Here is an 18050-nt window from a genome sequence, read left to right as displayed (position 1 = left end):
GTGTTTAAGATCGATTTTATGTGGACCATTTACATTTGGCCAAGAAGATTTTTAGGCATTTTAAGGCCTTCTTTGTATCGTCTATGAACACACACTCCACACACCCATTCATACCGCCCCCCCTCTGAGGTAATGCAGAATATTGCAAATCATCTAATGTTGATGACTGGGCTCTTTCTTGTCAATTGTTTCTATGAAGTTGCCTTTAAATTGCTCTGCCATTATTATTTGGTTGGGTTACCCCTGTGCTGTGACATGTGTTTTATATGGTGTCTTATCTTTTCTCTCCACTGGCTATCTGGAAAACAGGCTACACTCTAGGCAGTCTCTTCTGCTGATGTGTGTGGATCTGGTAGTGGTACTCTATCCTACTCTTTTCCTTTCAGCATGGTTAATACCTGCCTGGCGCCCGAAACAAAATCTTTCTTTACCCCTCTCTAAAAATTCCTCTACAAAGTACGTAGAAAAGATAATAGACCTCATATATATATTATTTTTTATAATAGAATCTTTGAGAACTAACATCAGCAAAATAAAAGCTAAAATTACAAAAACAATTAATTGAACAGTATCAACTTTGTTATTATGTTTGAGCAAAAGAACACAGCATTAGAAATGGCAAAATGCATAGAATTGCAGGTAATTCACCTTAAACTACAAAAATGTTCTCAGCTCCAAGGCAGAATATGTAGAATTGCAGGAAAGTAGATTTAAAACAGCAAAAATGTATCTCGGTGCCATGGAGAAGTTTGGAGAAATGCAGAAAATTGTCTTAAAAATATACAAAATTGGGGGCCTCTAAAATTCATCCCCACTGACGGGCTGACTGCACCTACTGTCACGACCCCTGCCATGCCCACCACTTAACACATTTTTGTTCTGGATAAAAAAAACTGCTTATCTAAATATGGATATCCTAAGATTGGATGCAGCCACAGGGTCATGTTCATTCAGTAGATTCCAAACAGGAGCTAGAGTTGTTTTAAATGGAAGCTGTGCGACCTGAGATTCTTTAAAAGGAATACTCATCTACAGATTTATATTATACTTCATATTATATGCTCATTTACAATATTTCTGTCCTTCACTACTCTCTCACACAGACACCCTTTGATAATGACCCTGAAGGGGAACAGGCTTAATCAATACCAAACTAAATCAATAAAACAGAGGAGGAAGTGCACTTAGAGAGACTGTCCGAGGGGAGGGGCAAGATACGTCCTCCAGAAAGAGAGGGAAATGAGTGGCTGGGCGAGGCAGTCAGTACATATTGTGTCACAAAAGCTCTCTCAGCACTATCTATCTGAGTCACACAAAGGAGAGATGAAGGACAGACCGATAAGTTTAGAGTGGATATAGGGAGGACTGGACAGAAAGTGTGGGGAGGGAGAGATCACTTGGGCAAGATGGGTGACTCGGAGAAGATGACCAAGCCAGGAAAGACGGTTGATTGTCAAAGACTCCAGCCCCCCAAGTCATAGAGTTCTGCTATCGCACGGCAAGCGGTACTGGAGCACCAAGTCTGGGACCAAAAAGCTCCATGACAGCTTCTACCCCCAAGCCATAAGACTGCTTAACAGTTAATCAAATGGCTACCCGGAGTATTTGCATTGACCACCTTTTGTTAATTTTACGTTTTTGCACAGACTATGTACACTCACTGGACTCAACCATACACTCACACATACTACACTGACATTCCAACACACACACATGCATATTGACGCTACACATACACATATCCCTTCCCACTATGCTTCTGCTACCCTCTGTTTAGATCTATGCATAGTCACTTTACCCCTACCTATGTACATATTACCTCATACCCCTGCACATTGACTCAGTACCCTTTGTATATAACCTCATTATAGTTATTTTATTGTGTTACTATTTTTCCTTTAGTTTATTTAGCAAATGTTTAGCTTTTTTAAAATTTTTACTCTGCACTGTTGGTTAAGGACTAGTAAGTAAGCATTTTACGGTAAAGTCTACTACAACTGTTGTAGTCGGCGCATGTGACAAATATAATTTTCTTTAAGAGAGAAAAAAACAAACCAGTGTAATTGCCCATCTACAGTCAGAGTGAAGACACAATAGATGTGTATTTTACATGGGTGTGTGCATAGAGTGAGGGTGTGTTTTTGTTTTACCATGCCCACCTGCCCTCGCTGTACTGGGTCCCGCCGAGGAAGCCATATTTGTCAGTGCGCCTGACAGCCAGGCCGTTGATCTCTGAGTCTGACCCGATAGAGCTTCCATCCTCCCCCAGGCCAGACAGAGACTCCAGGGTCCCTGACATCATGCTGGCTGACTCCAAGTAGCTGAGGGTGTCTGGGGCTGGGGCTCTGGGGTAGGGCAGGGAGAGGGAGACAGGTTCCTGGATCATTGGGGGGCTGGGATGCCCTGCTCTGGAGGGGGTGTTGGGTAGCTCTGCCCTTCTGGGAGATTGGCTTGAGGTCTCAGGTATGGGAGACAGGCTGGGGGTGTCCAGTGTGGGAGGGTTTTGTCTTTCTTCTGGTGGCTGACGATTTTGTGCTTCAGGGGCTGCATCTGCTTGGGTGGAGTCTGGAGGAGGGGGAGTGTAAGTGGGGGCAGGAGGGGGAGTGTAAGTGGGGGCAGGAGGAGGGGCAGATTCCACCATAGACTGAGGCTGACCATAATCAGTAGCAGGATTAGTGTTCACAGTGACATGAACACTGGGGTAGAGATTAGGGGTGAGATTAAGACAGGAGGAAGGGCTGGTAGTCTGCTGTGTTACCCCCTGTACCTCTTGCTCACTGTGGGCCTGTGTAGGGCCCTCTGAGGGGGCATTCAACAGCTCCTTGCCCCCTGGGTTACTCACTTCCTGCTTTACAGCCAACACTGGGCTGGCCCCTGCCCCCATGTATGTCTCCTTCACTCCCTCCCCCTGCCACAATGCTACATCTACAGGTGGTATAGCAGGAGTACCTAGGGCTATTACAGGTAAGGCGGCAGGTCTCTCTGGGGGTATTAGAGGTGGGGGCACTGGAGTCTCTGGAGTTAACGCTGATGAGACGCGTTTGGGGGGACTCGGTGGAGGTCCTCTCCCCCCTCTCTTGGGAGACTTGGGAGAAGGAGGGTGAAAAGGAAGCGTCTCTCCTGGTACAGTTAATGTCAGAGAAGCTTTGTCACGGTACAGAGAGGACTTGGGGATTGGGTTCTCCTTAGGGGGCTCTGGGGTGGTGCTGCTGGGAGGAGGGGGGGCAGTAGAGGGTATGGGAAAGGAGGGGGCAGCATGTGTGTCACCTATAGCTGGAGGTGAGGGGATTAGGGCGGAGATTTCGGCCATGGCGCCTCCTTATTTTCTCCTTGATAGATGGAAAGAGAAGACAGAAAGGTTTCATGAGAAACCAAAGTTAACAAAACTCTTAATCATGATCACATGGAAACAACCTCTCCACATTTCCATAGTGTATTAGAGTAAATTACGTTGGACTGATGATAATAAATAATACTGAGGCCATCAGTCCCTGCCCCACACTTTTCAGACAAGTTTTTCACAAAAAAACAAAGTCTTTGCTTCCACAATGTTAAATGAAGAAGTTGGCTGTATATTTCAAAATCATGGACATTATTTGAGAGATAGGCTAATATGCCCAAAGTTTTACTGGCTACTATATTGGTGGAATTGCAGTTTTGAACTGTGGGGAAGATTCTAATAACAGACAATGAAAACCAGCTAAAATTAAACAAACACACTTCCCTATATCTGAAAGAGGACATTGGACACTCATTACACACCTACCTCCTACTCTTTGTCTTCTATTTGATATTTAGTTAGTGGACATGGGTTTGGATTTTTCGAATTATGCCCATTGGGGTATTTTCAACAAGCACCATCTCCACAATACAGTAACAATACAGTAATAGGTAGAATTATGCATGTCTATCTGAGGTTTCACTTAATGTTGTTCAATATGATGATTTGACCTGTGTTATTTACTATACCCAAACCCACCTCTCCATTTCTGCCCAATATCTATCCAGTGTCATCGAACACTGAAAATTCACGGACACTCCACAGAGCTGGATGTTGACAATTACATGTCTACAATTCAAATACATTGTAGAATACATTCTTTCAAAAGACTGCCTGGCCCTAACGATCAACTCAGGTGTGGCCACCAACACTATGAAGTGCATGCACTAACAAACACAACAGACAGACAAATTTACCTTCGCTAGCAACCACCGATACAGTACCGTATTTCTTCTACCAAGATTACGGACAAGATTGTATTTATATTTCGCTGATCTAAGCAGGTTGGTTTGCTAACTAGCGTCAGCCAACACGCGAACTACCTAGCTACTACAGCTACCTAAAAACGAACGATTGTGTTTTCATATCCTCTCGAGGACTCATTCAAAGCAACACAACTTCCCAATTCAACCACAGGAAAATTATATTGTTGCCAAACAGGCATCTTCGTTTTCTAGTGGTCCACTCCCCTCCCTGACGTTGGGGCCCTGCCTGACCATTGGGTCCACGGCCTTGCCCATCCGCTTCCCTCGATATAAACTCTCTCGTGTAAACTTACCCACGGCCCGCGTGTCTACGTGATCCGTCCGCCTGGACGCCCAGGGCAGGGGGTTTGTCCGCGGGCCCCCCACAGTTCCGGTCCGCTAAGCTCCTCCGTTCAATGAAAGCACGACAATGAGAAGCTGGACTGTCCAGGCAACAAAGGGAAAATAAATAGACAACGGCTGAGCAGGTTAGGAGGCGCAATGTCCCCCAAAACTAGCTAGCTAGTTAGCTTGCTGGCTAATGATGTTAGGCGAGTGTTGTTAACCTAGCTGTATGTTTGGGTTACTCTCTGACATAACTGCAGAGAGTTTAAATCTTACAAATGTATATCATTTTACGACCAAATGGTATTCCCTTCTTCCAAACTGTCCTTCACAAGCAGTGTGGTCGTGCTGCTGTTAGACATTTAGCACAAATCGCCTGCATTTCCTTCTGCTGACAGCCACGTGCGCGCTCCTGTTAGTGCGATCGGGCACTCACACGTATAATCGGGACCATCTGTCAACACGAGTGGCAAAGAAAATAATAATATCAGGTTAAACTAGAACTAAGTAGATAGTATTTGTCTCAAATAATCTTTCATTTTCAAATATGTTGTTAAATTTGTATATGCACCGTTTGATTGAACTAAACTATCCTCCGTTTTTTCACGGTAGCAAACATTTACTGGATTGTCGCTGTCTCTCAGTACTCTGCTTCCCTCTGCTGTTGGTATAAGGCCATTACTTTTTAGAATTATACCAACATCTCTACGATTTAACAGCAGGTAGCACAAGACTTTAAGACCAGAATGAGACCAGTAGGTGGCATAAGATATTACAGATTTCTCGATTGCTAAAACACTAAAACCCATTGGCTGAACAAAGTTCTCAGTTGCTTGGACTCATTTAGCTAATTATGCAGTCTGTTGTCAATACCTTAAACCATTTCACATGGTAAAACACAATTTGCAGATCTCACTTAGACTTTTCAGCAAAACTCTAAACACATTCTCATTCTCAAAACACATTCTGCACTCTAATGCACATGTCATCCATACTGGTAAACACAAGTGGCAACAATCAAATACAAATAGAGAAGACATGTCATTGATTGAACACAACCACTCAAAATTGATTTAATCTGTTTCAAATTATACGACACAACCAATATAAGCCAGTTCAGAGAGCAAACAGGTTGTTGAAGGTGGGAAGGAGAAAGTCTGAGAATGGATAGAAGAAAAAATGTGAGAATACGAGGACGAGTGCGTATGTGAGGTGGGCGACGAGGAGGAAGAGGATGAGGAGGGCAAGAAAGAGGACGAGGAGGACGAAGAGGAAGAGGAAGACAAAGAGTGGAAATATCTGATGAAATTCGAGCAATAGTTATAGACCATGTTCTTGTCCATGAACTGACAATGAAGGAAGCAGGACTTAGAGTGCAACCCAATTTGAGCTGATTTTCTGTATCCACCATAGTAAGGACATTCAGAGAAGAGAACAGGTACAGGATACTACTGTATTTTGGTAATTGCAAATTTACTGTACTACACTAAATGCAGCTGTTTCAATAGACATTTGTAAAGTTAATCACTGTATTTATTGTACTGCATGAATATGTTTTGTAACTGCAGAACTACTTTTGTAGAATTGCAAGGCTGCCACGTGCAGGTGGAAGGACAGCTATATTCACTCGGGAGCAAGAGGCCGTTATAGTTGGCATGGTCCTTCAAGATAATGCAATAAGACTCAGAGAAATCCAGGAACGAGTGATACAAGACAACACACACTTCCAGGGAATCGACAGTGTGAGCATTTCCACAATTGACCGTGTCCTCCATCGTAACAGGATGCGAATGAAACAAGTATACAGAGTACCTTTTGAGCGCAATTCACCAAGGGTGAAAGAACTGCGAGCTCAGTATGTGCAAGTAAGTGTAGATTCAGAAACATTTACTGTAATCCAGATTGTCTACAGTACTAACACATACCATGTGAATGACATTACTCTTCAGTACATACAATGTATGTGAATCAGAAGCCTAATTGTACTCTACGGTATTGCACTGTCTCTGTACAACTTCTGTACGAATCCTACATACAGTATATTGTATTTCTACACAGACAATATTTGACTTGGAATCATTGGACAGACCCCATGAGTTCATCTTTGTTGATGAAGCAGGCTTCAATCTAACAAAGAGGAGAAGGAGAGGCCGAAACACGATTGGACTGCGGGCCATTGTTGAAGTCCCTGGTCAAAGAGGTGGCAATGTCACAATCTGTGCTGCTATCAGCAACCATGGTGTTTTACATCACCATGTTACACTCGGGCCATATAACACCCAGCACCTTCTAAGATTTATTGCCAATCTAAGAGATATTTTATTTGAGCAGCAGGTTCAAGAGCAGCAGGGTCAAGAGCTAAATGAGAATCCCATTCCCACCTATGTGATAGTGTGGGACAATGTCAGTTTCCACCGAGCTGCTCAGGTAAGGGAATGGTTTAACATCAATGGGCAGTTTATGAACTTGTACCTCCCTCCATACTCGCCTTTCCTGAATCCGATTGAGGAGTTTTTCTCCTCTTGGATATGGAAAGTGTATGATAGACAACCCTACACCAGAGTAAATCTGCTGCAAGACATGGATTTAGCCTGTGGTGATATAGGTGAGGAATCATGTCAGGGCTGGATACGGCACACAAGAGGCTTCTTCCCCCGTTGCCTCAGGGGGGACAATATTGCTTGTGATGTCGACGAAGTGCTCTGGCCTGACCCAGCTCAAAGACAAGAAGAAGCACATTGATCACATGTTTACTCCTTTGATTTTTGTCCCTTTTAGTATTGTATACTGTATTACAGTGCATTGTAGGCTGTATACTGTACAATGGACAAATTGTATGGCCCTGAACATTGTGCTTTCCATTTATTAACAGTACTGACTGCTCAATAGATTTTGACTGGTTGTAGGTTCATATCAACAAAGAACAAGAATGACAGTATCACAGAGACAAAGGACAAGTTTGTGAGATGCAGGGTACAGTACTGTAAAAATAGGGGTACAAGGAGGAGGAAGAACAAAAAACAAAATTGCAAAGTGCAAAGCAGAGTAGTAATTTCTGATCAATTTTGAGCTACTATGATAGAACATGTTTTCGTTCATCAAAAGACAATGACGGAAAATATGATTATTTTTTTAGATTAAAAATGTTCTTCTCCCTGAGAATTGTATGTTTTGAACAATGTGTTTTCTATTTTTCAGTGTATTGTTTACTGACTGCTTGAGAGTGTATATCATTTTGATCACTTTGTTTATGATTTGAGAGCAGTGTTTGATTTTGAACACAGGTAAAACTGTTTTGAGGCGAATGTTTCATTTTGCGAGAGGAGTCAGAGGTTATGTAAATAGTGCTTGAAGATGAGGTTTTGTGTTTAAAGTTTTCAGGAAATGAAGCAAGGTTTCAGAAATTGTGTTTTAGCAATTGAGAAAAAGTGTAACACGTTGTAAAACAAACTCCGTGTTGCCAATTGACTGACTTTTCAGTTCCAATCATTACTATGAACATATTGGTACATTATTGGTGAAGTATGCATTATGATACATCATTCTACAAATATATTTTCGTAATGTATTATCCTGTAATACCCTATGTTTCCATGAGTCGTGGCTGAACAAGTATATGGTAAATATACAGTACCAGTCCAAATTTTGTACACACCTACTCATTCCAGGGTTTGTCTTTATTTTTACTATTTTCTACATTGTAGAATAATAGTGAAGATATCAAAACTATTAAATAGCACATATGGAATCATGTAGCAACCAAAAAAGTGTTAAACAAATTAAAATATGTTATATTTAAGATTTTTCAAAGTAGCCACCTTTTGCCTTGATGACAGCTTTGCACGCTATTGGCTTGCTTACTTACAAACCAACAATGCAGTACAAGAAATAGAGTTAAGAAAATATTTGCTAAATAAACTAATGTACAATTTTCATAAAAAGTAACACAGTAAGATTACATAACAATTACAAGGCTATATACAGGGGGCACGGGCACAGGTACCAAGTCAATGTGCGGGGGTACAGGTTAGTCGAGGTCATTTGTACATGTAGGTCGGGGTAAAGTGATTATGCATAGATAATAAACAGCGAGTAGCAGCAGTGTAAAAACAATGGGGGGGTCAATGTAAATAGTCCAGGCGGCCATTTTATTAATTGTTCAGCAGTCTTATGGCTCAGCAGTCTTTTGGTACACAATCCTGTCTCGGACAATTCCTTCGACCTCATGGCTTGGTTTTTGCTCTGACATGCACTGTGAATTGTGGGACCTTATATTGACAGGTGTGTGCCTTTCCAAACCATGGCCAATCAATTGAATTTACCCCAGGTGGACTCCAATCAAGTTGTAGAACCATCTCAAGGATGATCAATGGAAATAAGATGCAGTCTCGTACAAAATGTTTGAATACTTATGTAAATAAGGTATTTTTAATTTGTATTTTTAATAAATGTGCACAATATTCAAAAAATCTGATTTTGCTTTGTCATTATGGGGTATTGTGTGTAGATTGATGAGGGGGGGAAAGTATTTAATCAATTTTAGAATAAGGCTGTAACGTAACAAAATGTGGAAAAAGGGAAGGGATCTGAATACTTTCCAGATGCACTGACATCCACAGTAGTACCATGCACAACAGAGGAGGCTGGTGGGAAGAGTTACAGGAGGACAGGCACGTTGTAATATCTGGAAATTAAATTAACGTAACGGAGTCAAACAAGTGGTTTCCATGCGTTTGATGTTCCTTTCATTCTATTGTGTACATGGTAGGGTTTGGAAGTCATAAGCGTTACTCAATTGTTATTGTCATTGATCCAACCCAGCCACTTACAACTCTCTGAGTAAAGCTCACCTTTATTTATCCAGGTAGACCAGTTGAGAACAAGTTCTCATTTACAACTACAAAGCAGTGCGACACAAACAACACAAAGTTACACATGGAATAAACAAGCGTACAGTCAATAACACAACAGAAAAAAGTCTATATACAGTGTGTGCAAATGACATGAGGAGGTAAGGCAATCAACAGGCCATAGTATTTGCATGTATAAATATTTAGAAGATTGCTATTGAGAAACCAATCCAACGGGGGACACCCAGACATGTCATAGATTAGGATGGAATCCCCGATTCTTTACAAGGTTACTGGGTAGCCTCTCCTTCTTTCATAAGTCTTCCCCTCATTCTTCCCTTTCAAGCTTATGTGGTTCAGAGCATTCTCTCTCTGCACGACTGAAATTGTATAAAAAAGAGGCTACACCGCTGTTGTGACATACCACATTGTTTGCTGTAATGTCCCTCTGGCTCTCAACCCTCACAGTGTTCAGTTCCACCACTAGAGCTGGAAGTATTTACTTTGATTCTAGAGTCTGACCATATGTTTCCATAATAACAACATGGTTGCATAGTTCTGCATTGAAAAACAACATCTGTGTAATCTCAATGGTAACTTCACATGTTTTCTCTACAATGACTCACTCTGGCTTGTAACTAGGACACACCATTGACATAATGAGGTTAGAGAGAACGAAAAGGATGTGTGATTAATGTTTGAAACCTTGTGTTCCATGTGTTCTTCCATTTTGTTTCTCTTGCCGTTTCCGAGGTCACCATAGTCGCTATGTGTTCCTGGACCTAGTTAGCTTCCAGGGAAGAGCTTGTGTAGTGTCTTTTAAATTCTTGCTTGAGAAATATTTTTTTGCTTAAACGCAATTTTTATGGAAATATATTACAGTAAGGTACTTAATCGTTACCCAGAAATGATTTGATATTGATATAAAAACGACTGCATTGGGCCTTTAACAAAATCTAAAACAAACTGAGCAGGGCCAGACTAACGCATTTGGGGCCCCAAATATATGGGAAAACAGAAAGCTAGCTAAATATTGAATTTGAATATTCAATCAAATTGAAATTGAATTTTAAAATGTAATGCAATATTCATTCAATTCAGTTCATATGATGAATTCTATGATTACATTTGTGTATTACAAATTCTAAGATATAACATTAAAATGTAAGTTCAAGTTCAATATTATGGAATTCAAATACAGTTTCTGTTGGCACTGGTGATATCACCAGACAAGCTGAAACTTCCGCCCATTCAAACCTCAAATCAAATCAAAGTTTATTTGTCACGTGCGCTGAATACAACAGGTGTAGTAGACCTTACAATGAAATCATTACTTACTGGCTCTAACCAATAGTGCAAAATAGCTATTGGGTGACCTGCTGATTAGGTCCTGGGTAGATTGTATTTTCAACCAGAAACTGTCAGGAAATAACCCTGAACACATTTTTTTCAGTTTTCCACTGTTAGGTTCATCAGCTGTTGTACACAATGATTTATATATACACTAGATGAGTTATAGGGAGCGCTGTGTTGAAGCCACCTTGCCTCCATCTTGGCACTCTCTCACCATTGTAAAAAATATTTACATTAGTTTTTGCCACATTCAGTTTATTACAGACACCTTATTCCATACTTCTAAATTATATTATGTGAGCTAAAAATATATAAATACACGACCTTGCCACCTTTTCAAATGAGTTTATTCAGATATTTCAGCCACACTTGTTACTGACAGGTATATAAAATTGAGCACACAGTCATGCAATCTCCATAGACAAACAGTGTCAGTTGAATGGACCGTGCTGAAGAGCTCAGTTACTTTCAACGTGGCAACGTCATAAGCACCTTTACAACAAGTCAGTTCGTCAAATTTCTGTCCTGCTCAAGATGCCCTGGTCAACTGTAACTGCTGTTATTGTGAAGTGGAATCGTCTAGGAGCAACAACGGCTCAGCTGCAAAGTGGTAGGCCACTCAAGCTAGCAAAGAACGGGACCGCCGAGTGCTGAATCATGCAGCACATAAAAACTTCTGTCCTCGATTGCAGCACTCACTACCGAGTTCCAAACTGCCTCTGGAAGCAACGTCAGCACAATAACTGTTCATTGGGAGTTCATGAAATGGGTTTCCATGGCCGAGCAGCCGCACACAAGCCTAAGATTACCATATGTAATGCCAGCGTTGTCTGAAGTGGTGTAAACCTCGCCGCCATTGGACTCCGGAGCAGTAGAAACGCGTTCTCTGGAGCGATGAATCACGCTTCACCATCTGTCAGTCCGACAGACGAATCTGGGTTTGGTGAATACCAGAAGAACGCTACCTGCCTGAATGCATAGTGCCAACTGTAAAGTTTGGTGGAGGAGGAATAATGGTCTGGGGCTGTTTTTCATAGTTCCACCGATTTTCCAGTAAAGGAAAATCTTAACGCTACAGCATACAGTGACATTCTAGATGATTTTGAGCTTCCAACTTTGTGGCACACAGAAATGGTTTGTCGAGATCGGTGTGGAAGAACTTGACTGGCCTGCACAGATCCCTGACCTCAACCCAATAGAACATCTTTGGGATGAATTGCAATGCGGACTGCAAGCTAGGCCAAATCGCCCAACATCGGTGCCCGACCTTGCTAATGCTCTTGTGGCTGAATGGAAGCAAGTCCCTATAGCAAAGTTCCAACATCTAGTGGAAAGCCTTTCCAAGAAGAGTGGAGGCTGTTATAACAGCCATGTGGGGACCAAATCCATTTTAATGCCCATGATTTTGGAATGAGATTTTCGACAATCAAATACTTTTGATCATGTAGTGTATATATAAAAACATTTTACTTAAAGCTGCATTTTTTGAGATTACTATTGTTACTGTCTCCATTACAAAAAAACACTTAAATACATGTCATTTTGCCCTTGATACAATGAATGTAAATACTGTACAAATTCATTCATTTCTATGGAGGACTGCTCCTACTGGGGAGTGCCAATATGGCCAACCGGTGGCGTCAAAGTCTTTCAATGGCCAATACTTAGCATCAGCAATCCAGGGTTTACACCTCGAGGTCGGGGCCCCGGGCACATGCCCGGTGTGCCAGTTTGGTAAACCCCCGGAAACTGTGGGTTGACACAATTGACAGACAGAGAGACAGACAGACTTACAGAAATACCTTTTTTACATTCCAATCATAAGTATTAAAATAATGTACATTATCAATTAAATATCTATTGTGATACATCATTCTACAAATACATTGTAGTCAGTAATAATATATGTATTTGATATTCACAGTGGTACCATGTACAAATACTGTGTGTTTGGTAGGGTTTGGAAGTCATAAAGCCTTATTCAATTGTTATGGATCCAGCCAGGCTTTGCCAAAATAAAACGGTCATGGATCCAACCTCATGGATCCAGTTCCAGCACTGCTCTTACTGCATGTGTAAATATTTGGAAGATTGCTATGGAGAAACCAATCCAACGGGGGACTTCCAGACATGTCATAGAGTAGGATGGAATCTCTGACTGTTTACAAGGGAACTCCCTTCTCTCTCTCTCTCACTCTCTCTCTCTCTCTCTCACACTCACTCTCTCTCAATTAAATCCTTGGCATGTAAAGTGTTTAACACATACACTGAGTGTACAAAACATTAGGAACACCTTCCTAATATTGAGTTGCACCCCCTTTTGCCATCAGAACAGTCTCAATTCATTGGGGCATGGACTACAAGGTCTCGAAATCACTCCACAGGATGTCAAGTTGTCCTTTGGGTGGTGGACCATTCTTGATACACAAGGGAAACTGGTGATGGTGAAAAACCCAGCAGCGTTGCAGTTCTTGACACACTGAAACCGGTGCGACAGGCACCTACTACCATATCCCGTTCAAAGGCAGTTAAATATTTTTTCTTGCCCATTCATCCTCTGAATGGCACACATACACAATCTTGCACTGTTGGAGCTAGGAGCACAAGCATTTCGCTACACCCGCAATAACATCTGCTAAATATGTGTATGTAACCAATAGAATTTGATTTGATTTGATACACAATCCATGTCTCAATTGTCTCAAGGCTTAACAATCCTTCATCTTTCAGTCAGATGTTCCATAGCAGATGTTAGATTAACAGCCAGGTAATGAGAGAGTCATATCGGGCTTGGTTGGATTGTGTATCGGAGGACGCATGACTTTCAACCTTCGTCTCTCCCGAGCCCGTACGGGAGTTGATAGTAGCTAATAAACAATTGGATACCATGAAATTGGGGAGAAAACTGGGGAGAAAAATGCAACCTTTTATTTATTTTTTTAAGAATGTGCAATGGTTAGAAGTGTGTAGTAAGGAAAATCCTGAAATGTCACTAAGTTTGTTTAGGAAATGATTTATGAGTATAGCTGATAAGCATGCCCCTTTAAGAAAATGCACTGTGAGGTCAAACGGTGCCACATGGATTGATGATGAGCTGAGAAAGTTTATGATTCAATGTTTGATGCCAAAGAAGTAGCAGATAAATGTGGCACTCTGTTTGATAAGCAAATTTATTGTAAATTAAGAAATATTGTGACCAAGCTAAACAAAGGAAAGAAGGGATTCTATCAGCACAACATTGATGAAGTAGGTGATGGTAAAACCTGAACCTATAGGGGAGGGTCCGGGTGGGCATCTATCCTCGGTGGCGGCTCCACCTCCCCGCTCCACCTCTGGCTCACCCCGCTTTGGTGGCGCCTCTGGTGTGGGGACCCTCGCTGCGTGCCCCGGACTGGGCACCCTCGCTGCGGGCCCCGGACTGGAGGCCGTTGCTGGAGGCTCCGGACTGGAGGACGTCGCTGGAGGCTTCGTGCCATGACTCCTCACTGGAGGCTTCGTGCCATGGATCCCCACTGGAGGCTTCTTGCCATGGATCACCACTGGAGGCTTCGTGCCATGGATCACCACTGGAGGCTTGGTGCCATGGATCACCACTGGAGGCTTCGTGCCATGGATCATCACTGGAGGCTTCGTGCCATGGATCATCACTGGAGGCTTCGTGCCATTGATCATCACTGCAGGCTTCGTGCCATGGATCATCACTTGAGTGGAGAGACACACAGGAGGCCTGGCTCTGGGAGCAGGCACAGGACTCACCAGGCTGGGGACACATACAGGAGGCTTAGTTCTGGGCAGAGGCACCGGATACACTGGGCTGTGGAGGCGCACTGGAGGTCTCGAGCTTAGAGCCTGCACAACCTGTCCTGGCTGGGTGGTTATCTTCGCCCTGCAAATGCGCACTGGGCTGTGCAGACGTACCGGATACACAGTGCACAGAGCCGGCGCAGGATATCCTGGGCCGAAGAGACGCACTGGAGACCAGGCGCGCTGAGCCGGCACCATCCGTCCTGGCTGGATGCTCACCCTAGCCCGGCAGATGCGGGGAGCTGGGATGTAGCGCACCGGGCTGTGAACGCGCACTGGAGACACCGTGCACTCCACCGCATAACACAGTGCCTGACCAGTATGACGTTTGCCATGGCAAGCACGGGGAGTTGGCTCAGGTCTAAACTCCGACTCCGCCAATCTCCCCGTGCTGCCTCTCGTGCCTGCTTCGTTGACGTGCCTCCTCATATCGCTGCCACTCCTCCTTTGCTGCCGTTATCTCCTCCTTTGGACGGCGCTACTCCCCAGCCTGCCGCCAGGAGTCCTCTTTACCACGCTGCTTGGACATTTGGTTGTGGGTAGTTCTGTCACGGCCGTCAAAAGAACTAGACCAAAGCGCAGCATGTGTACATATTCCTTTTATTTAGGATGACGCCGACAAAAACAATAAACAATACAAAACAACCGTGACGCTTAAGGGCAATGTGCCACAAACAAAGTTAACTACCCACAAAGACAGGTGGGAAAAAGGTCTGAGTAAGTATGGTTCCCAATCAGAGACAACCATGGACAGCTGTCCCTGATTGAGAACCATACCCGGCCAAAACAAAGAAATACAAAACATAGAAACATCATCACACCCTGACCTAACCAAATAGAGAAATAAAACGCCTCTCTAAGGTCAGGGCGTGACAATGACATCGCAAACAAATGTATATTTTACAGGCAAAGTGGGCAAGTTGAGGAATGCTATGATTCAAACTGATGGCTCTATGTCATATACCCTTATAAAAGATTGTATCATGAAGGAGAGGCAATGCATGTTTGAATTTCATCAAGTAAAAAGGGAAGAGATAGAAAGGATGCTGTTGTCTCTTTCGGATGACAAGTCACCTGGTACAGATAATCTTGACACCAAATTGCTTAGAGTTACAGCTAACCAAATATCTACCCCAATCTCTGGGGTGTGCCCAGAAGTCTGGAAAGAGTCAAAGGTTATTCCACTACCTAAGGATAAAAAATATGCATTCACTGGTCCTAATAGTCATCCTATAAGCTTGCTGCCTGTGTTAAGTCAATTATTGGATAAAATTGTATCTGTACAAATCAAGCATTATTTATAATTTAATGATCTGATAATGGGTTTCCAGCATACATATGAAGAAGGGCATTCCACGAGTACAGCACAAATGACGGATGATTGGTTAAAGAGTATGGATGACAGGAAGTTAGGTGGTGCAGTGTTGCTAGATTTCAGTGCTGCTTTTGGTGTAGTTAATCATGAAATGTTACTTGTTAAACTCAAATGTTATGCTTTTAACCCTTGTGTAGTCTTAACATTCTGTATACTCTCCTTGTTCTAAGGGTCAAAAATGATAAAGCAGCATAATTGAATTTTAAACCCCAAATCTATTTGCATGAAGAAACAACCTGTCATTCATTACAAACTTGTGAATATCTGGGTTTTCCCTCTTCACACTGCAGAAAGATCAGTGGAAACCATGAGTTTTTATTATAACACACCTGTCATAATTGTTTTCTTTACTAAAGTAGAGGTGTATTATTATTATTGCTAAAGGTACTGCATAAGTATAAACATACAGCAGAGGCTGCTGCGCGGGGGAGGCACTCCCTTCTTTGAATGTGTGAGGTTACAAGTGCCTTTCCCAGCTGCTTCAGGAACACCCTTCTCTTGTTCTGCTTATCAGGCATACAGGCAGGGTTGATCTTGTTCCATATCACCAAGGCATTGTATGAGGACACATCAATGATGTTAGGGGAGATGACCAGTAGCCAACGGGCAGTCATCCTCCTGCAGCTGTAAATTCCAGCTGTGGCTTCCTGTCCTCACGATTACTGATCTCAGCTGTTTTAAGCACTGTGCTCAGGAGGACCACATTCTTGTTCCTCTTTGGGAGGTAAGAACCTAGAGTGGTGGTGAGGGTGAAGGCAAACTTTGATGAGAAGGCCTCTCTCCCCCTTGTTGTGAGGAGTGCAAGGGGAGCTCAGGCTCGTTCTTTCTAACTGTGCCAACCATGGTGATCTTCCTCTTCAGGAGCTGCTGACTGAGTTCATGAGAGGTGAAGAAATTGTCACACGTGACATTGTGCCCCCTCAGTCCATCTGTCACATCGAGCACAACCCGCATCCCCTGGTTTTCTCCAGGCCTCCACCGGTCGGCTTCCCTGTGTAGACTTGCATCTTCCAAGCATAGCTGGATTTGTGCATCACATACTTTGCTGGCTTGCTGGGCATATACTGCCGGAAAGGACAGCGAACCTTTGACAAAAGAGATTACTATCAGTAATTAGTACCAGTGTCACAGAAAACAGTCACATAAATCAATGACATTTCAGCAATACATAATAAAATGAACAGTGAAAATCACTTACATTACAGATATGAAAATGAACATTTACCTCTGAATGGAACCAGTTGCTCATCCACTGTTACTTCAGGCCGAGGGTTTTAGAGGTATGGTAGACGCTCCACCCACTTCTCCCAGACCTCTCTTATGGCCGCCAGATTGTCTCTCACACGTCTTGCAGGTCTTGACTCACGGTTATCAAATCGTAGCATTCTTGAGAAAGTGTGAAAGACTTTCAGTGGCATCGTGGCACGGAAAATCGCCCTTCCACTCTCTGCATCCCAGAGACTACATGTAGCCTCGCCTCGGGACCTATACACACCCGCTAAGATTAGCAGCCCTATGTAGGCACGCAGGTCAATCTCATCCAACCTTTTCCAGTTGTCTCCATATATGGAAACCCTCCAAATTTGTCATCCTTGGGATGATTTTTTCGATGGCTGGTGTGATGAACATGTAGAATGTTGAGGCGATGTCCTGGGCATGGGCAACTGCATGTCTTGTGGGCCCTGGGGTCAACCTTATGTGCTGACATTCGGCCCTGGTTTTTGTGCTGCCATTCGGCCCTGGTTGTCTTATGGTGACAAGGACCATGTTATTTTAGCCAGTAGCATACCACCCTGCATACCACTGCTGGCTTGCTTCTGAAGCTAAACAGGGTTGGTCCTGGTCAGGGTTGGTCCTGGATGGGAGACCAGATGCTGCTGGAAGTGGTGTTGGAGGGCCAGTAGGAGGCACTCTTTCTAAAAAATATCCCAATACCCCAGGCCAGTGATACTGCCCTGTGTAGGGTGCTGTCTTTCGGATGGGATGTTAAACGGGTGTCCTGACTCTCTGCGGTGATTAAAGATCCCATGGCACTTATCGTAAGAGTAGGGGTGTTAACCCTGGTGTCCAGGCTAAAT

The 18050-nt window shown here is 43.1% G+C and overlaps 1 protein-coding gene across 2 annotated transcripts; it reads right to left on the bottom strand.

Moving 5' to 3' along the window:
• Positions 1 to 7: 7 nt before the first annotated feature.
• On the bottom strand, positions 8 to 4987 carry LOC135564681 (uncharacterized). 2 transcript variants are annotated; one of them, XM_065010289.1, is made up of 2 exons: positions 4198 to 4389; positions 8 to 3329 (listed from the first exon to the last, which is right to left on the bottom strand). In XM_065010289.1, the coding sequence occupies exon 2, from the start codon at positions 3308 to 3310 to the stop codon at positions 2147 to 2149; it is 1164 nt and encodes a 387-aa protein (XP_064866361.1). In that variant the 5' UTR covers positions 3311 to 3329; positions 4198 to 4389; the 3' UTR covers positions 8 to 2146. The 2 variants fall into 2 exon arrangements, with proteins under 2 accessions (XP_064866361.1, XP_064866360.1); XM_065010288.1 differs by lacking the exon at positions 4198 to 4389 and adding an exon at positions 4560 to 4987 and having other exon boundaries at positions 9 to 3329.
• Positions 4988 to 18050: the final 13063 nt, after the last annotated feature.

The sequence above is a fragment of the Oncorhynchus nerka genome, linkage group LG26 (genome assembly GCF_034236695.1).
Source record: "Oncorhynchus nerka isolate Pitt River linkage group LG26, Oner_Uvic_2.0, whole genome shotgun sequence".
Classification (NCBI taxonomy): Eukaryota; Metazoa; Chordata; class Actinopteri; order Salmoniformes; family Salmonidae; genus Oncorhynchus; species Oncorhynchus nerka.
Note: the sequence above shows the minus strand (reverse complement) of the source record. Positions and strands in the feature narration are given on the sequence as shown.